At 37.5% G+C, this 20,191-nt stretch overlaps 1 protein-coding gene across 1 annotated transcript in view; it reads left to right on the plus strand.

Moving 5' to 3' along the window:
• Positions 1-20,151, plus strand: part of GABRB1 (gamma-aminobutyric acid type A receptor subunit beta1) — a 136,112-nt gene extending 115,961 nt beyond the window's left edge. Inside the window, exons 6-9 of the mRNA XM_062575514.1 lie at positions 10,240-10,377; positions 10,473-10,625; positions 12,199-12,449; positions 19,804-20,151. Of these exons, the coding sequence (XP_062431498.1) occupies positions 10,240-10,377; positions 10,473-10,625; positions 12,199-12,449; positions 19,804-20,151 (890 nt within the window). The remainder of the gene's footprint in view (positions 1-10,239; positions 10,378-10,472; positions 10,626-12,198; positions 12,450-19,803) is intronic.
• Positions 20,152-20,191: the final 40 nt, after the last annotated feature.

A 20,191-nucleotide genomic window follows, 5' to 3' on the forward strand; every position in this document is an offset into this window, starting at 1 on the left:
TCACACTAGACAGTAGAAAGGAATGCAGAGGAGTAGTTGGACCACGACGCTAGGTTTGATTCATGTGGTTTTTGTCAGATTCTGTCCCCTTGGTGCACTTCAGGTCCCCTCGCAAAGTGGAGAGGGATCAATTTTGCATAGCATTGAAGCCTATCAATGAAAATTAACATATATTATCTTGGTAGTAACAGAATTTTGCTATTTTCTACTGTAGTTTTGCAATTTTATACCAATGATTCCTGGCACAAGTTCAGTCTCAGCAGCAGTAACAGCCCAAAAAATGCTGGTAGCTTCACTGCTTAGCCCTGCTGTGTACTGCAATATGTGTCAAGGTGTTTAAAATGATGTTGGCTTATCTCAGTCCCTTAATGGTGGTAAATTTCTGCAACGAGATGACAATGCAATCCAAGCATCATAAGCAGTGAGAGTTATTTCTGTAGAACTAAGACTGGAACTCAGTCCAAAGCTTCATTTTTTTTCCCTATTACAGCTATAAATCTATTTGCCAAGTAGAAATCTGGATTTTTTTTTTTTTTTGAATTTTGGTTCTGCATAGGCCTTTTTTTCTCCTACCGTCCTTGACAACATAGAATATTTACCTATAGTGACAAATGTTAAGTAGATGGGGAAAAAAAAACAATTAAAACAGTGGTCAAATAGATCTACATTCCATTCTGTGATCTTGTAAGATAATTAAGAGCAACATGGCTTTTTTCAGGCCAGGATTTTTCCCCATTCTAGTGTATGGATTCAGTAATATGAAACTGTTTTTTCAAGTTATGCATGCAGAAAAGATGTAATAAATGCATAATAAGCATGCATTATAAAATGTTTTCTAAAAAAAAAGTGGTATTTCGAAAAAATCGAATAGTTGGAGCTCTTTTTGTAACAAATTTCATATAGAAAAGTACTTTTGGAGGTTTTAATACTTTTTCATTAAGTTATTTTTAATTTCAGCTGAATTAATTTTTTCTTGTAGCTCAAGATATTACTTTAAATTTTTTTTCCAATTGTGCATAAATTGAAAATTCAGCTACTCACATAGCCAGAACACTAAGAGGATCATGAAAATTTCTTTCTTATAATTTATTTTAAAAAGCCCAAATGCTGGCCTAGTATTTTCCTCAGTTGTAATCTTTCTGAAAAGCTTAAGCACCTGAATTAAATAATTAAAAATTATTTTCATTACCACACATGAGGCACAACAATATGGCACAGAAATGTAAGGTTTACTTGTATAAGTCATATTGGAATAAGCAAACAGCACACAGGGTCTTGATTTGTACACAGTCGATCTTATCCTGTTGAAAATGGAGGTCCCTTAAATGAGAGAACAGGTTTTGACCTGACACAGTAGAACACAGAACAGATGGACCTGGATTTCTTCATAAAGTGTAACAGCTGTATCTAAATTTGGGGGAATGTGCCTGGCAACAAAATGGGAGCACTTAGAAGTAGATCTTAATTAGTCAAATGAGGTAAGTGCTCAAGGGCAAGATGCGTTTACAATACGAGCAGACAAAACTATGTACCATGCAGTATTGACTGAACTAAATTAATTGAATGCTAAGCAGCTGGACTACAGTTGCCAGTGTTTTTTTACTGTGGTTATAAATAGTTCTGTTCTCTTTTTAACTTTGTAAAGCAATTCAAGTCAGAAAAACTTCCAGGATTGTGGCTTAGACTGTGATAACCATGACTGTGTACTAGTTTCAGATGAGAAAGAAAGACCAGGAAACTGAGGGAAGAAAACAATGATCTGTATCAGCCCTAAAGATTCTTAAAGTGCATTCCTGACAGTACTAAAGGCAGGTTAGCTCAGGCTAGTTCGTGTGAAGGAGAGGAAGTCCTTTGACATAGCTGAAGAGGTAAGGGACTGTAACCTTGGACTTCCAGAAAAAGTCGGTTCTTAGATGCATAGATTCTGTCTTGACACACTGAGATCTCTCTTATCCAAAATCAGTCACTCCCAGCCTGCACTGCCAGGATCAGAGTAGAGTGGATTTGTGGTATGCATTTTGCTATGCCAAAGATGGATTTCTTTCCCTTCCTATCAAACCAGGAGGAAGTTAAGGATAGAAGAGAAAAGAAAAAAAAAAAAAAAAAAAAAAAAGTGAATGTTACCGGAAGATATAAAGAGCTTTGGTTAAACTTTCTACAAATTGAGATATAGCTGGTATCCAGTATAAGTATCCATCCAAAAGACAGGAGAGAGTAAAAGCTCAAAATGCATAGAGGAAAAAGGCATGAAAAAAAAAAGAAAGAAAGAAAGAAGAAGGCCAGGACTTCTGGCATCTGCTACTGGAAAGAAACAAACTCTTTCTCCAAACTCTCAAACCGTACAGGGCATTCTGGTACCAGCAACAAGTGAATCTTAATGGAGGGAAAGGAAAGTATGGAGGTTAGTCTCTTCATGCATAATTTCAGCACTGATCTTCTGCTGGTTAGAGCTCAGTTAACATGAAGATGGGATTTAAGAACTTTGGTTTCAATGACACAGGAGAATAGATAGAATTGAGGCAAAGAAGGAAGAAACATGGAAGCACCTAAACAGGTAGATCCACAGCACGTGGAACTACCAAAAAAAATGAAGCTCCATTTTAAAACTCTACATTTTAGAGCCACTGAAGCCACTTTATAGCTGAGGAACTAGCTCAGAGTTTATATAAACCAATGGATGAAGGCTGTAATTATCAGGGCTTATCTGTGCAGCTGTACCAGTTACATGTACAGTTACACAAATATCCAGCTTGCAAAAGTAGACATACTCAGCTGTCAACTGGTCAGGAACATATACTGCACACTTACTTTGCTGAAAAAGTTTGGGCCCTAGAAAGTCATTAATATCATTGCTACTAATTCTGAGAGAGCAGGACAAAATTTCTTGAGTTCAAAGTTAAATCACTGGCACTCCTCGCTGAATCGTGTATATAAGTGACCTCTGAGTTTTCAGTGACACTTTGGCCACAGAATTACAATGGGCAGGTCACTTAATACTAAGCAAAATGTGTGGACTTGACCAAGATTTTCTAATTGCAGTTTAACTTGCATCAATTACACAACGATGTGTAGAGTGAAAGTCTCTGAACGTTTGGCTAAAAATCAGCACTCCACTAATGGAGTAAGAAAATAAGTCATAGAGCCAAAAGAAATAAAATCTGGCTGCAGTAGAACATTTCAGACCCTAAATAGCTGTAATGTCTTGGACAGAGTCTTGTCTAGCCCATCATGTTGCCTCTAATAGCAGCCAGTCGCACAAGTCTAGGAAACTAGAAAAGAATGTGGCATGTATGTAGTAATATTTCCCCAGAAAACTCCTCCAGTTAGTATTCTTCAGTTTACTACTTCCCAAGCCAGAAATAGTATCATTGTGCTTAATAACCTGGATAGATTTCTGTTCCACAAATATATAATAGCTTCTGAACAAATGTACATTTGACACCAACATCACTTTGTGCAATGAATTTTGCAATTTATCTACATACTGTGTTTCCCTTTTATTTCTTACAGTCACTACACAACACCATTTGTCACCCTCTTGGTCTGGTAGTGTAAGGTATCACTAATAATCATTCCCTATTCAAATTCTCTATTTTAACTTAAGATTTTATAGGTTTCTGTCATAACATTCCCTAAATCACCTTACTTTCAGGCTGAAGAATCATGACTGAGTCAATCCTTCCTTAAATGGAAGCAGATCTGTCTGTGATCGGCTTGATGGCTCCTCTTTGGAACCCATCTAGTACTCAAATTTTTGAGAAAGAAAACTGCAAGTAATGCTCAATATATGGCACAACATAGATTTGAAAGTGTAAGAAAACAAGCAAGGAATTTTTCATTTGCTCTCCATTTCTTTCCTAGTAACTCCTTCATTTGTTTGTTTATAGCTAATGAGAATGAAACTCTTAGTAGTAAAGAGGAAAAAATTAATACCAGTATACCCTGTAGTAGGTATTCTTGCACATGAAAATCCTACCAGATAAAATATGTTATGTGTATTTCTGATTGAGCACTACATAATATTTATTTTAGACTGAATAAGTCCTCTGAGGTAACTGGCATAATCCAGGAGAAGGAAACAAGTGGACTGGTAAAGCGTTTTCCGTACAAGTTTGGCTACTTCTGTGACTTTTTCAGAAACCTACAGAGACTCTATTATAATGTTTCCGTCTATTAAGACTAGAGCAATATTGAGAAGTCCTGTTGTATTAGTCATTAAAGAGATACTAAGCAAAGATAAACAGTCCCTCTCACAAAGAGCTTCCAACCTTGTATCAAGTCTCAGTGGCAAATGAAATTTTAAAAGTTAGAGAGGCAAGAAAGGTAACAAGTAACAATGAACCAACGTTAAAGATGTTAGCACAATAAGATCCAAGGTTACAATTCACTCCCTGAACTAGATTAAGGTGTTGCAAGAGTGACTTTATGCTGTAATAACATTTATTTTCTGCTTTTAATGGATAGGAAGTGATGTCTCCAACTGGGATGGAACAGATTGCCCGTATGTTAAATTTCTTCTTATTTGAGAAACCTTCTTAAATAACTGATAATTTGTAATACTGCAACAGTATCCTTTTGGGTCAATGTTGCTTAGGCTAAATTCTGATTCATATCCCCAGTTAAAATATACTAGCTGCCTATAGAAAGGGAAAGGCTGCCTTCCTTCAGTTCAGCCTGTATTCCTCACTGAAAAAAAGATCACATCCGTAAAAAACAAAGCTGGCAGGAAGCCATTTCAAGTGATCTGACCACTTCAATGTTAACTAGTGACATTGCTTTTCAAACCAGGTCTTCAGAGCTGTGGTGCTCTGGTCACATGCTGGGATTACTGTGTAGTACAATTGATTTATCACTGTGTGGGACCACTTCAGTGGTGTACTGGAGAGATACTTTATCTTCTTGTTTGAATATAGTCATAGAAATGATAAATATTTGAAACAAGAAAACAGATACTATAAAAATACATTCAGCAACAAAGACCAAGTTGTTAGGAAAGGGATGACCCAGTAATGATAGAGAATGGTTGGGTTTCAGGCTCACATCCTCATATAAGGTGGATGATTTGGGGCAATTTTGTTTGTCTGGGCCTCAGCATCTGAAATATACTTTTGAGATGCCTGTTCTATTTAGACTCAGATTTCTAAGGCAGAGACCCTGTTGCTGGGTGTTTTTGAAGTGCCTGTGCTGGAGCATCACGCTGAAAACAAGACCCCATTTGTACATCACAGTAGTAGAATATGTAGTAGTAATAGTAGAACTATGACTTTATTTGCAAAATTAATGTAAAGTGGGTCTTTATTTATCCCAGAGGTACTTGAGATGGTAAGGGCTGCAGGGGAAAATAGAGCAATCTGATGGCAATAGCTAACACTGTTAACCTCTGCTATATCACAATGTCAGCAAGACTAAAATATTTTTCCCCTCTGGGAAAATCCATTTTTTCCCTCAGCTTGAATCTAGTTACTTTTTTGATCTGTGGTACTTCTGCCTATAATTGTTTTCAATTAATCTTTTAGCTGCTGGTGTAGAAGTAGGAAAACGAACTGTCGACACATCAAGGATTGTATGTATCATCGTTCCTAGATTTTTTTTTTCTCTATGGAGCTGAAGTTAAATATCTGGAGCTGAGTGATAAAATGTATTTTAATGATTTTGAAGCTGGAAAAAAATGCAGCAAGTAAACAAAGGCTTCAATACATCAAATTGTTTGCATGGAATCTTTATTAATAAATTAAAAAAAAAAAAAAAAGCTTAGCAATCTCTTATTACATAGGTCAACAAAAGCACACACAGAAATCCTGAGTTTAATTGTTTAAGTGGTCTAGACTGCTCGGGATGTCAGCACAGCAATTGGGCCATGGTCACTCTAGAAATGCGAGGAAATTTGCTTAAATCCCAGCGAATCCCCTGTATGAAATCCAGCAGTTCAATACAGTTGCATAGGTGAAGCTGCTTAGCACACATTGGCATTCTGAAATCCGACTGTCCTGTAACGTAAACCTAAAGTAGCCACGACAGGAGGCAGCAGCAGGAGTAACCCTTTAGGTAGCCCAGGCTCCCGGCGCCGAGCTGCGGGCGGCGCGGCCGGGGCCGGGGCCGGGGCCGGGGCCGGGGCCGGGGCCGGGGCCGGGGCCGCGGGCCGCGGGCGCCCCCCAGCGCACGCCTTGCCGCGGCCAGAGCAAACGTGTCCCGCGGGCGGGAGGCAGCGCAGCTCCGTCGGCCCTGCCTGCTCGCGGAGCCCTGCTGCCTTTCGCAGGACTAGGCTGAAGCTAGACCAGAGGCGAGTCCCTCTCGGAGCAGGTGGTTTTTAGGGACCAAGCATAACTGAATTACCTGATTTGACAATACTAGTTAAGTGTTACTAACTTAAAATTAGTTCTATACTTCTGAAGTTAAAGTGAGATAATAATTAAATGCAACGATTCTTGACAGTTTTGGTGAACATACTAGAAATATTTCAGATTCTCAGTATTTTGCTTCCACCAAATTTGTGTTCTGACATCACCATAAATATTATCCAGCTGCAAGTATCACTTTCTCTATCCTAGAGTGGAGACATCCCTTTTAAAACAGTGACATGGATATATTTGTAGAGGAAAAGAAACACATAGAAAAAAAATCTGCTGCTGAAGGAATACCTGAGCAGTACAGATAAGTTCAGTGAACAAATCAGTATGTTAGAGCTGGCCACTGCACAGACTAGACTCTCTTTTTGTACCATTCAGATAGCTTTTCTTCACTTGTAAAGGTTAAGGGTGTACACTGCCAGAAATGAACATTTATCATTACCTGATAGCCTGAGGCCAGTGCTTCTCCATGCTAGACATTTCTTACTTTACATCACTAAAGCACCTTGCTTCAAGAGCCTCTACAGTTTAATAGCAGGAGTTATCAATTCTCTAACTCTATTCTGAGCTGCCGATCAGTTCTACTCTTTAAATTGCGCCCAATTGTGTTCCTTTAAAGTCTGCTAGTTTGGAAAGTAAAAAGCAATCTCAATGCCTATAGAATATTAGGGCTTTCAAGCCCTGCACATGTGAGTCATCTTCAGCCATGAATGCAATGCCTCTCATATTCCCAGCGAAGTGTGCTAAGCACATAATGAAAGGCACCACACAGCAAAATTTCTATCACATCAGGAAATGGAATGTCTAGGAAAGTATGCATAGTTATTCAATAGTTATTGCAATTACTTTCAAGGAAATTTGATCATATTAAGGTTACTATCTATACAAAAATGCACAAAGATGTTGCTGCTCAGTTACAGAGCTAATGACTCAGTGCTTATGGTTGAAAGAAATATCGTTTTCCATTTCTCATAATTTTCCATCTTTACCTAGAGATAAATTCAAAGAACAAATCAGCACGTTAGAGATAGCTGTAGCTCATACCAGATACATTTTTTGTAGTATTTTTAAGTCTTTGAGGTTGAAAAGGTTAATGGCCACCTGACAGAAGCATTATTTTTCATTAGCTGAAGTCTTCCATGCAAGGGACTAGCTTTTGGCTGGTGGACTTTTTATGTAACATTTTTTTTAAGGGGTTGGGTGACTTTTTGTTCTTAAACAAGACAACTTAGTCAAAGTCACAGAAACATTTCCAAGACTGAAACCAAAGAAAAGTGCAATTTATCTTGCCCATATTACAAAATCCTCGCAATCTGTTTTTCCAAAGGTCCAGCTAAATCTACAGGAATTCACCTTCAGGGAACAGAATTTTATGTACCGCTGCAGCAATACTTTATGTTGTACATCTGCAGAAATGCACCCAGCCTGTGTTGAAAGGATTGTATTTTCTTTGGCTGTGTAGTGGAGGAAGCTCTCAGACCTGCTGGACCACTGTATGAGTCTGAAGAGCCCACTCTACAATGGGCATAAGACCAGAAGTGAGACAGAGTAGAAGGGAGTTGGACCATTTGAAAGAGAGGAGGGTAAAGACAAAGAGCTGAGGTAGAGACACATTGCCTGAACAGGGAATTCAAACCATCCCACTTTTCTCAAGAGGGGAGAAGAACTGTGGAGATACTGGCAGAGGCTGTTCTGCCAGTACTGTTGAGAGGGAGGAAATGAAGTCATGAGTTGCTGAACAATGTTCCTGTCTCTGTCCTTGGTACCAGCATGCAACAACTGAAGCAACAGGATCAAAAATTGGCAGAGAGCAGGGTGCAAAGGGTTATAGCTGATGACAATGAAGAAGAATTAGGTTCACTGTTTTCTTCCAGACCCTGAAGCAGAATCCAGGATTCTCATGTCTCAATCTTCACCTCAAGTATCTGTGAAAATTTTGGATAGTGCCAGCACGTTTCCTCTTCTTAATACCAGCTTCTAAGACAGAAAAAGCTATGACTGTTAACCTCTCATAGAGGATGTCTGCATGGTACCAAACCTGCAGATAATCAATACCCTTTCAATATGACATAATAGCTGACATTTCCTCCATTTTGCTGCATTTTTTCTAAAAAAAAAAAGGAGGAAAAAGTTCAGGAGAGAGAGTTATTTTCATAATACAAATTTACAAGAAAATGAAGTTTACACTTCCCTGATAATCTTAGCCTTGGCATTTTGAACAGACTTAGCAGTCTTCATTTTCATCTTGCATCGTGCTGTATGACACCATACATGTGGCTCATGTGGTACAAAGCATTTTGGCCACGATTAGCATGCCATGTCTTTAAAACAGTTACTAAAGTCCCAGTATGAAGTGGTTGTCTTGACCTTTAGTATGAGAAGCTGTTGGCTCCTTCTTGAAAGGAAGGAAAGCCAACCATTCACAGAGCCTTGCATAACAGCCCTGAGACAATTTGTTTCAAATACATAAGCATAAGTACAGAAGCACAGAAGTTTAGGCAAACAGCAATGATCCATGTTACATAATTTAATACAGTTTCAGGAACAATTCTGATGGCTAGCAAACCATGATGCTGAGCAGTTCACAAATAAGATATGTAAACACTTAACCTTATTCAACCCATTACTATATACTTATATTGAAAGAATTATTCAGTAACCACGGAATTTCTAAGCAACCCATTGAATCAGGGAACAAGTTGTGAAAGCTCTGGTTGTCATGAGGGAAACTACAGACTCATTTTGCATGTGGTCAGCCTTCCCGATATGAGGCTATTACAAGACACTACCATAAGAAAAGACATTTCAAGTCTAATTTCCCTAGCTAGAAAAATCATTACTAGTATATATAAAAAGATAAATTCTTAACTTTATAGAGGCTTCTGATGCTGCAGTTTGTTCACTTGGCAAAACTACCGTCAAATTTTCTAAAGCTTTGAGTTCAAACACATTTCTTTTTGATCTATGTTATATGATTTAAACCTGATTAAATCTAACACTTTAAGGAAAGCCTAAAAATAGATGAGATGTTGCTCTCCCCTCTAGAGGATTTAAGCAGCAAGTAGTAATATGCACTAAACTGAAACCACTTTTAATATTAGTTCAAAAAGATTCAACTCTGAGATTTTGAAACTCAGTCACTTTTGATTTTAATCAATATACGTTTGTAAATGTTAACATTTCCTATGCTAGAAATCACGTTAATTCTAAATTAAACTATAAATAATCAAAATCACTTAAAAGAGAGGAAACGTGCTAGTTTTAAGTGGATAGAAAATACTTCTGTGATAACAGAAGATCAAAGATGGCATGGTCTAATTAAAATACAAAGTGCTGCACAGATATCAGAGGGATAACTACAGCTCAGATAGACATAATCAGGTAATAGTGCAGGCACCTAAATTCTTCTAGAATCCTCTTTCAGGTATCTCCACTAGATCCAAACTCTGCATTTCGTAATAGACTGCATAGAAGATTATAAGTAAAGCTGGGAACTGAACTTGGCTTTACTGTGCCAGTAAACTTTACCCTTCCTCAATAGTTTAAGAATTTTACTCATGTTATGTGTCTATCAGGAAACAGAGTGAATCAAGCCTGAGCTATAAGCTGTATTATTAGAGGTAGCTAAAAAATGACCTTTAATCTTAAATTCTCTTTTCTAGTCTTCTTGCTTTCCCTACTCAGACATGTCCCCTGGTTACAAAGAAGGCTAAGTGGTTCCTATATTGAAGAAATTTCACACAACAGAAGGTTGAATTCTGATTCAAGTACTTGCCTTTGGGAAATCAGCTTTCCCATCCTGAAGGACAACAGCTCCCTCCCCTTCTTCTGCAGCTGCTTAAGCTAAGTAATAAAACAAAAAGGAAAAAAAATCAAATTGTGTCTGTTTCAGATGGATATACTACTGATGATATTGAATTTTACTGGAATGGAGGAGAGTCTGCAGTAACAGGAGTTAACAACATTGAGCTCCCACAATTTTCTGTTGTTGATTACAAGATGGTATCAAAGAGAGTGGAATTTACAACAGGTAAGCACTATCCAGTTCAAAAAAAGTCCTGAAGCAGAAATATCAATGTCTAACTTTTCTTAGGCAGTAGTCATTATATGACTTGTTTCTTTCAGGGGCATATCCTCGATTATCACTCAGTTTCCGGCTTAAAAGAAATATCGGATACTTCATTTTGCAAACCTATATGCCTTCCACATTGATCACAATTCTTTCATGGGTATCTTTTTGGATCAATTACGATGCTTCTGCAGCTAGAGTTGCTCTAGGTAACTTATTTTCAAAATCCCTGGTATACATGGATATTTCTTGTATTTAAACATACTAGCACCACTTCCATATGACTGATTTCAGAAATATTAAGTGGTCTTCCCGCTAGCCTGTGCCTTACAAATAATACTTAGTCAATAATACTTATTATCATATCCACGTTTGGTTGATTCTTCCCCAAGTCATGTCACAACACAATGCCCAATTTTTTAGATTAGGCAGAGTTATCATCAGGCTTGTTCTGACCAATAATACATCATTTAGTAGTCTGCCTAGCAGTGCAGATCTTCCTACAAATGTCACCTTGCCTACACCAAGAGATCCTGACAGAGTTCCAATTGCCATAATGGCCTTTGGATCAGGCCATCAGTATGTTGCTTCTAAACTGAAGCATGAAGGTCTAATTCAAGTATCTAAAGTCTCCATATTGTGCCATATCAACAATTTTGATGTTAAAAGGAATCACCTCAGGCCAGATGAAATAAATACACATGATCCTACTGACAATTGAAATATACCAATTTACAGCAAATAAACCTGTTTTACACATATGCTTGCTTATTTCCCACACCATGTTACTTGCTACAACTTACTGTAACAATCAAGATCCTCTGCCACCATATATGCTTTAAGACAAATCTGCTTTTCAAAACTTAATGGCAGAAAAACATTTTATCCCACCTCTCTTTAAATTCAACTCATTATACGTGTGCGTAGAGCTATTAGATATACTAATGACTTGTGGTTAGAGCAGACTAGAAAATAATTTCATCCAGCTAGAATAAGATAAAAATGAATTGAACAGTGATGAATAATAGGATGAGATGGGAGTGTTTCACTTCACAGAACATCCCTTTAGTAGGACAAAGCTGTTTCTGCACAAATGTGTCACTTTCTGTTCACCGGTGACTAAAATCACAAAGCTTCCCTTTCTGCCTTCAGTCCTTCATTTTTCATCAAAACTTCAACTAGATACTTATTTCAGTTCCTCAGGACAATGCAATCCACTGTATGAGTCAAGCAATCCTGCTATTCTAAGGAAAGTTGTTGAGAATTATGAGAATTGGTTATTCCAATCTTTCTATGCTAATCAAATCAGCTAACAGCAAAATGTCTCTGTAAGTTACATGTTCCTTATAGCAGTTGAGGCAATATGTACTGAGATAGCAGCTAGAGATCCCTAGACACTTGTAGGCAATTTCATATACCCTATATTATAGAGGAACATCGAATAAGGAAGATGCTGTCAGCAGGTCCGCAGATCTAACTGTGTAATATACTGCTAAGAAGGCAAGACATTTGGGCATAGATGCACTGTGTTCTGTGTCACTAACACCTTGGATTACTTGTTTGTACTACCTAGGATAAGTGATATTCCAGTAAACTACTACCAGTAATATTTCCCTTTCTAGTTCTAGGAAATGTATTTCTTTAGCTGTTAAGAATCTAATCCTGTAATTAAGCCACCTGCATTAGAAAGACATGGTAGCCAACCAATGTTATCATTACGCCTTTCACACTCAGATCTCCTTCACTGTCTTTTTAGTCAATGTTCATTTTTTCTTTTTTCAGGAATCACAACTGTGCTGACCATGACCACAATCAGCACCCATCTCAGGGAAACATTGCCAAAGATACCCTACGTCAAGGCAATTGATATTTACCTGATGGGATGCTTTGTGTTTGTGTTCCTGGCCTTGCTGGAATATGCCTTTGTAAACTATATATTCTTTGGGAAAGGACCCCAGCGTCAAAAAAAGGCAGCAGAAAAGGCAGGACATGCTACAGGCAAGAAGGGCAGACTGGAAACAAATAGAGTCCAGGTAAAATATTCAAGCTAACTTTTCAGACATTTTTGAAATGGCAATGTTGACAATGTTGATGTGTATGAGGGAGGGAGGCATGCAGTTGAACACATATGCAAATGTATTTAAAACTTTTCTAGAGAAAGTTAATATTTAAGAAGATTACAGCAACGTATGATTTGTCCAATCTTCAAATAAAAAAACTATAAGAAATTGCAGAAAATGCAAACAAGTATTCAGGACAAGTAAACATTCATAGCACAGAAGTAATACAAGGTGTACAAGGAAATTAATTATTTACTATCTCACTTTAAGGGTGGACTTTCTCAGCTGTATACCACTTCTGTATTAGAATAACAACAGCTACATATATAGCTATATAATAAGCTTTTATTATATAGATCCTCTTTATACATAAGAACCTCACCAAAAAAACCCAAACAAAACAAGAAAGATACTGTTGGCTTAATTGGGCCTTGTGGTTTGGCCCACACAGTCAAACTTTCACAAAAGCAAGGAGGATGCTGCTAGGTTGCAGCAAAGTTCACAAATGTTAGGAGTTATCCTCAGACTAAATTCAAACAAACCACTGCTACTTCCCCTCAAAAGAGTCCAGAGCACCATCTTTTAACATTCCCCACATCTGCCAAGTGAAATTTGCAAGATTAATCGATCAGCTAAGCCAGCCTAAAACTCTAGAAAGTGATACTAAAAATATTTTTTCGAGGGAGAAGTTTAACTTAGCAGTATGTCGCCGAGCACTTGCAAACATCTGTAAACTTACTCCAGGCTTATTTGTCCCAGCCTGACTCAAAGCAAAAAAGTGTAATTTAGTGAGCCAAAAAACCATTTTTGTTGCTCCCTGCTTTTCTTGCAGTATATTCCATCCAAGTATTAGTAAGATCTTACCCAATCTACCTTATGAAGCTCTGCACTGTTTTGGCCCAAGAGGATCATTTCTGAACAAAATCTGAGATATTAGTTGAGCTTGAAAAATGAAGTCAGCACATAAAATTCTAGTTGGTTAGCTATTAGTATCAATGGATGCAATTTCACACACATGTCAGAACATGCATTTCAGAAGCTATGTGATATTATTGATGCTAGAGTTGTGTGTCCATTCAGAGGCTGTGTGTCCCAGCAGCCACACTAATACAGCAAGGCATTAACGGAGTGATTCTGCTGTCCATTCCATTGAAACCATAAGCCCATTAGAAAGCCTTACTTGCATTTGCTTCCTGTCCAAATGTAAGACATGCTTTACTAAATGGATGCAGTGGATGCGCAAATTCAGTCTAAGCTTGCAGCAGTCTCCAAGGTCCCACAAAGTGTTTTCCTCTGTAGAGCTGAGGAGATAAGCTACCCCGTTATGGCCTGTGGTGTGCCAATGCTGTCCATCCATTTTTATGGGAGATGGGGAAGGAGGAAAACCCAAACTGGCACCCGCCACCTCAACAGATCCTGAGTTAACCAAACCTAGGTGAAAAGAAGCAAAACAAGGATTCATGAAGAATGAAACAACACTTCTTCAATGGTCAGCCTTTACTACATGGGCCCCAACGCATTGATCTGAGTAGCGGATCAGAGTCAGAGTGCAGGTAAGCTCTTTTTCCTATGCATTTGGTTTCTTGGTTTGAATCACAAAAACCCTAACTCATAATTAAAAGGTTTTGTCTAAATCTTAAACTGGTAAAGAGATTACACTGACAACAGCATTCAAATTGGGCTGGAATATATTTATATGAGCACATGAACTTTTCAGAGCAGCACATAAACACACCAGAATTTTTCTGACAATGAATGCAAAGCATACAGAATTTTTACCATTTCTAGTTGTTCACGCTTAGACTGCTTTTCCATTCTGATACTGAGAATGGTTTAAGTTAGCAGACTGCTCTCTGTATAATACAGGTTTATGATAGACATGACTAAATGGGTACCAATGGATTTTGTTACCGTAATGGAGATGCAGTTCATGCATGACCTTGTAGGTATTCATTTGATTCAGCATGGAAAATGCTGATGGCATTTTCTGTCTTTAAAAGAAAGAATGCACATGATCAGAACAGTGGGACACAGTAAACTTATGTGATCCCTAATGAAGACAGCTACCACACCCTTTCCCTCTTTTCTCATTTTTCACTTGTACTATGATGACCTGTGCCAGTGTAGGTGAAAGCTCTTTCAGAGCATAGAAGCACAGATACATACAGCTACAGGATACTGACTTCCTTTTTATTCACTTGACCCATATCATGTATCCATATAAGGATCTATAACCATGAAATGATATGTAACAGTGCTTCTTCTCTTTGTGCCAGGTGAAGAATACTGTTAATTTTTACCTGACATATACCCCCAACAAAAAGAATTCCTCTTTCTTCATCAAGTAACAAAACCACTACAAAAGCAAGACTCTGACTGTGGCATTAACACAGTGTAGGGAAGACCAATTGGAACTGGTATACTGCTGTCTCACATGGCTGTTTTTTGCTCTACAACGTCAAGAAGGTGGAAATAAGGCCTCTCCAGTCTAATAGTTTGTGTCATTTTAACTTAATACCTGAAAACTAGTAATTTGTACTAAACAAGCTTTCTGTTTCTCCGAATAAAGCAAAGACCACTTATATCTCCTTGTCGTCTATTTGTTAGAATGAAATGTCATTGAGGAAACCATCATAATTACAGATAACTTGAACAAACCACCCAGCAAAAAAATATTTAGATGATCCCTCTGTGCAGCTGGATGTTTCCCCAGACAAATTTAATGTGAATAATCATTACACAAAAGATGTCCCTTAAGCACAGGAAATGGGTAGCATGCAATCACAAGGCAAGTAGAAAAGGAGCTGAGCCACCAAAGGCTCACCAAGTTGCCATGCAAGCTACATGGCAGATTGTTTCTTGCTCCCTAGTTCTGCACAGCTTCATACCTTCTCTCCAGGCCTTCTGTGAATTGCAGAACATCTGGTATGGAAGGTCAGAGATTATACATGGGCTCCAAGGAAAACACATCATTTTTCAGTGCAGTGGCTACTGGAAGGAGAAAAGGGTTGGAGCCAGTAGCACAGCCAGCTCAGGCTCCCCCAAGTCAACCCACACCTGAATAAGCTTATCCTGTGGAACATAACTTGTTTCTTTGAAGACTAGATTGTGACATCTTTAGCACATTTGTTCCCACAGGACAGCTTGTATGAGTATAACAGGCTCCTCATGCTTTCATCTTTGGAGAAAGACCTTTTTTTTTTTTTTTTTTTTTTTTTTTTTTTTTTTTTTTTTTTTGCATTGGATCAAAACAGAAGTTTATCTATCTGCCCAGTGGTTAGGGCAGACAGAACTGAACATTTGAGCATTTGAGGCCAATCTTCTGTCAGTGAATGCTGCCAGGTTCTTCCTGTGGAGCTGACTGTCTGCTTTTCATGCAGTCAAAATGATACTGTTCATTTATCACTTGAACTATTTTACACTTAGAGTATCATTTACATGCTACTAAGCAAGAAACTCATCATTTGTTAAGTAAACATACAAGCCAGATATTTATTTATTTTTATAACCCTTTATTGAGCACACATCAAGGCTTTTCTATCACTGATGAAGATTCACTTATATGTACCCTTTGTAGATTTAGGTTTTAGGTAGCTCCAGTGAAAACAAAGAATGAGCTATCAGCTCAATACAGATGCAATTTTCATTACAAGAAGTATCACTACATACACACATCTGAAGAATATTTAAAATTTGATAATTACACTAGATGACTAGCTAATCAGTTTTGCCATCTTAATGTTCTTCATCTTAGGATCAAAAGGCCAACAAAATAGAAATACTTCACCTTTCTATAACTTTAGGAAAAAAAAATACTTTGTACACAGTCTTTTACATTTAGATTATCTGTTAAAGAAGAAATCCTGCTTTCATCTGAAAGCGTGTTCAGTTCAAACGGTATATGTAGTATGATTTAGGGAAAGTCATCTATATCCTAGCTGGCAATTTTATTCTTCTGTCTCTGGTACAGCCTTTCTCCTTCTGGCTCTCACCAGCAAATGGCACTGTTGCATTTCTACACAGTCTGAACCTACACAGTAACACAGATCTAAATTTGTGTAAATTTGTGTTACATATGCAAATGTCACAGGTACTTCAGGAAGGTGTTTTTTTTTTTTTACACCTGTCTAAAGGCATAGTTATATGCTCAGAAAACAAGATCTGAAGCTTATTTCTTTTTGCAGCCTTTATTCTAAACACAGCTAATGATTTTAGGTGCTCCTATGTTACATAGAGAGGAAACTTGAGACTTCTTAAAGCAGCACAATTTTCAGAAAACAGCATCTTGTAAAATCTCTGACTAAGATTTAAGGTACAATCCATCTAAACTGAAAATGCTCAAGAACAGCAGTATACCAAACAGCATTCCAATTAGAGATCATCTGACAGTATTGAGAGATTGAATGGGTAGTATACAAGACTGCTCTCCTGAAGTACATGTCTGATGTGGGTAAAATGTCTCAACACTGAAAGACAGACTGGAAAGAGTCAAAACCTGTTGGCTGCTTGCAATGCACATGCTTCCTCCAGTACAGGATCAACAGGTTTAGCTTGCATTAAGCAATGGAGAAAAGATTTTTAAAGACAGAAAATTTACAAACTTTTATTGTGCAAATATTTGCTATAAACTTCTTCCAATATTAACATAAACAAAACTAATAACAACTGCGCAAACAAGTTTCTTTTGGAGATCTCTTAAGAATCTGCACTATTCCCAGATTTCTACAGGAATTTGTACAATTCCTACATTTCAGTAGTAAATCTTTGGCAGCACAACTTTTAACAATATTTTGGAGTGAACTTCAATAAATTCTGAAAGAATTTTTATAGACACTGGAAGTTAACTACTAGTCTAGCTTCCTGTCAGACAAGCGGAGAATTTGACCAAAAAGTACATTACGAGAGCTTTTACATTTCTCTTCACTAGTTTAAAGATGAATGTAAGGCCTTTTGATCTGAATTGTAAAAACTCCAAAGACTGAGTTGCTTCATAATGTATACGTATCATGGCACCTAAAATGATTTAAAATCTCAATTAATAATGTAAGAGGATAATTCATAACACTTCAAATAGGAATTCATATGCTACTTGGCTTGCATTAAACCATCAGTGCACATTAGTTGAAGAAACATCCCCATGAATCAATTTAGATTGTAAGTATTTATAATATATTTATAATGTATTTTATAAGTGTTTATAAGCAGTCTTTACAAAAAGAGAAGACATAACAACTGCTTAATGATGCTTGTACTATTACTACTATTATAATACTAAAGTCAATCAATTTAAATATTAAATCATAGACAGCTTACCATTCAGTAAAACTAAGAAGAAAAAGTTGACCTATCAAAACTTCTGAGCGCTTAAAAGAATTTCTCGTTTTACATGTAGACAGATCTGAGACCTTCCAACCTTCCTCCCGCTCCCCAGAAAATATCAGAACCTAAGACTAACAAGTAGTCCCATAGTTAAGGCAGTCCGCTGAAAAGTAGAGAACCCAAGTTTAGATCTTCCTTTTACTTAAATCAGAAGATTTGACCTAAAGATTAGAACCTTGGTAGCCCATATCCCAAGTAAATATTGCAAATATCCTGCTGTTTCTGTGACCAGCTGGCTTCTAATCTGGAATACACAAGCTTTTCCCAGTTAGATAATGGTAGGAATTGGACCATTCCCAATGAGTTTTCATTTCCACATAAAAAAGTTACCAGTCACGTTCAACAACTGATTCTTAAAGTCTGTGATGATTTATTACTCCAGTTACTAGACACTTCCCCCCCTCCACTGCTCTTCTGAATGGCTTTTATATAGATAGCCCCTTCACTTTGTTTTTCATTTAAAAATAATTATTTTGCAAGACTGTACGTATGCCAATCACACAATCTTTCTCCTTTCGGCATTGTAAGAAGCAACACTGCCAAGCAGAACTGCAGCTTTCACTGGCTTCTGGCTTTCCTCTTCCACAACCCCTGGAGACTGAGTTTTGCCTGTCATGTTCTGCTTGGGGTTTGTCCTTGAATACACTTCAAACCTGCTGTAGATTGCTGTATCATTTCTGCTATATCTCACCAAAGACAAAAAGCCAGAGTGTGAACAAAACATTGGATTTTCAGAGGCTTCACATAACTAGATATTGTCAACAGATGATTTTATTTTTCTTTTGTATTAAGGCATCCCCAGATGGCCATGGTATGGGTTGTGACATATTTGGGGTAGAACCAAGGCTACAGTTCACAAAGAGGAAGTCTTAGTACTCAAGCCTTAAAGCGAAGGTTTCCAAGTTTCATGTAAGAGGTCTGTGTTCCAGTGTATATTTTCTCTGATACAGTTTAAATATTTGGGAAGTTTAAATATCTGGGAAGTCTCCACAGAGAAGTCAGGAGTCATCCTGAAACACCAAAAACATCTTCCTAAAAGAGGCTTTACCATAAACACGTAGAGAACTAGAGAGGAGTGAAAGAGTAAACCCTTTGTAGTCAGTTATGCTGTCATTCTTACTGAATTATATTCGTGCACAAAAAAGGCAGTTACATGAGAAGTAACATACATTGTTTGTGTCAGACATGTACATACTGGTTACAGTTTCCAGTTCTTTACTTGGGTTCTTAACAGCACAAATAGTGAGTGATAAACATACTTGAAACAACTGTTTTCAATACCGACAGGTGAAAATGCAGCGGCATTTAAAGTTTCACTCTGTAAAATGGATTATTCCATGTGCACATGAGCGAGTTAATAGTGCACTGTAGGGAGTAGGGACATCTATGTCCAGAATATGTTAAGTTTCCAAAACACATCACAAGTATTTTGCAAGGACTGATTGATAAAATGCGCATATATCTACATGTTCCTCATATGAATCCATCAATACAAATATGTTTTCTAAAAAAAACATAGCACTAGAACTGTATAAAATTGACAAACAGCAACATTTTATTTTCACATATAGTATATGAAAACTTAGAGTGTCAGGCTGGCAGACATGAAAATGCAATATTTCATAAAGAACATGATCTAAGTTAAAGGCAAAGTTAGAAGAGTCTTACTTTAATGAGGATGAGGTAACTATATCTGAATTAAGAGGCCCCAGACCAAGATACTGTGTCAGAATGGAAGACATTTAGTCACTTTCCATACTAGTCAGGAAAATGTATTCACTATCTTTTTACTTCTGTCAACATTGTAGAAAATGTGGTTGTCACCACAATTACAGGAGCTGCCTTAGTAGTTGGACCAAGGGATACTCCTTGTTTGGTACTCCTTGTTTGGGAGACAACTTGGACTGAATGAAAATTTTATCTAATTCAAATTCCTTCCTTGACACAGGTTGATGCCCATGGAAACATTCTTCTTAGTCCACTCGAAATAAGAAATGAAGTCAGCAGCTCAGATGTGTTCACTAGCCTCAGTGACCCAAGAGCTACCATGTATTCGTATGACAGTGCCAGCCTTCAATACAGAAGAACCACTTCCAGCAGAGAACTCTACAGTAGGAGCGCTTTGGAGAGGCACAGGCTTCACAAAAAGGGACGCTTACAAAGAAGAGCATCCCAGATCAAAGTCAAAATCCCCAATTTGACTGATGTTAATGTGATAGACAAGTGGTCCAGAATGGTCTTTCCCATCACATTTATTCTTTTCAATGTTGTTTATTGGCTGTATTATGTCCACTAATTTATGCAATAACTTTATCACAGACTACCTTATCTAAACA

The sequence above is a fragment of the Rhea pennata genome, chromosome 4 (assembly GCF_028389875.1).
Source record: "Rhea pennata isolate bPtePen1 chromosome 4, bPtePen1.pri, whole genome shotgun sequence".
Classification (NCBI taxonomy): domain Eukaryota; kingdom Metazoa; phylum Chordata; class Aves; order Rheiformes; family Rheidae; genus Rhea; species Rhea pennata.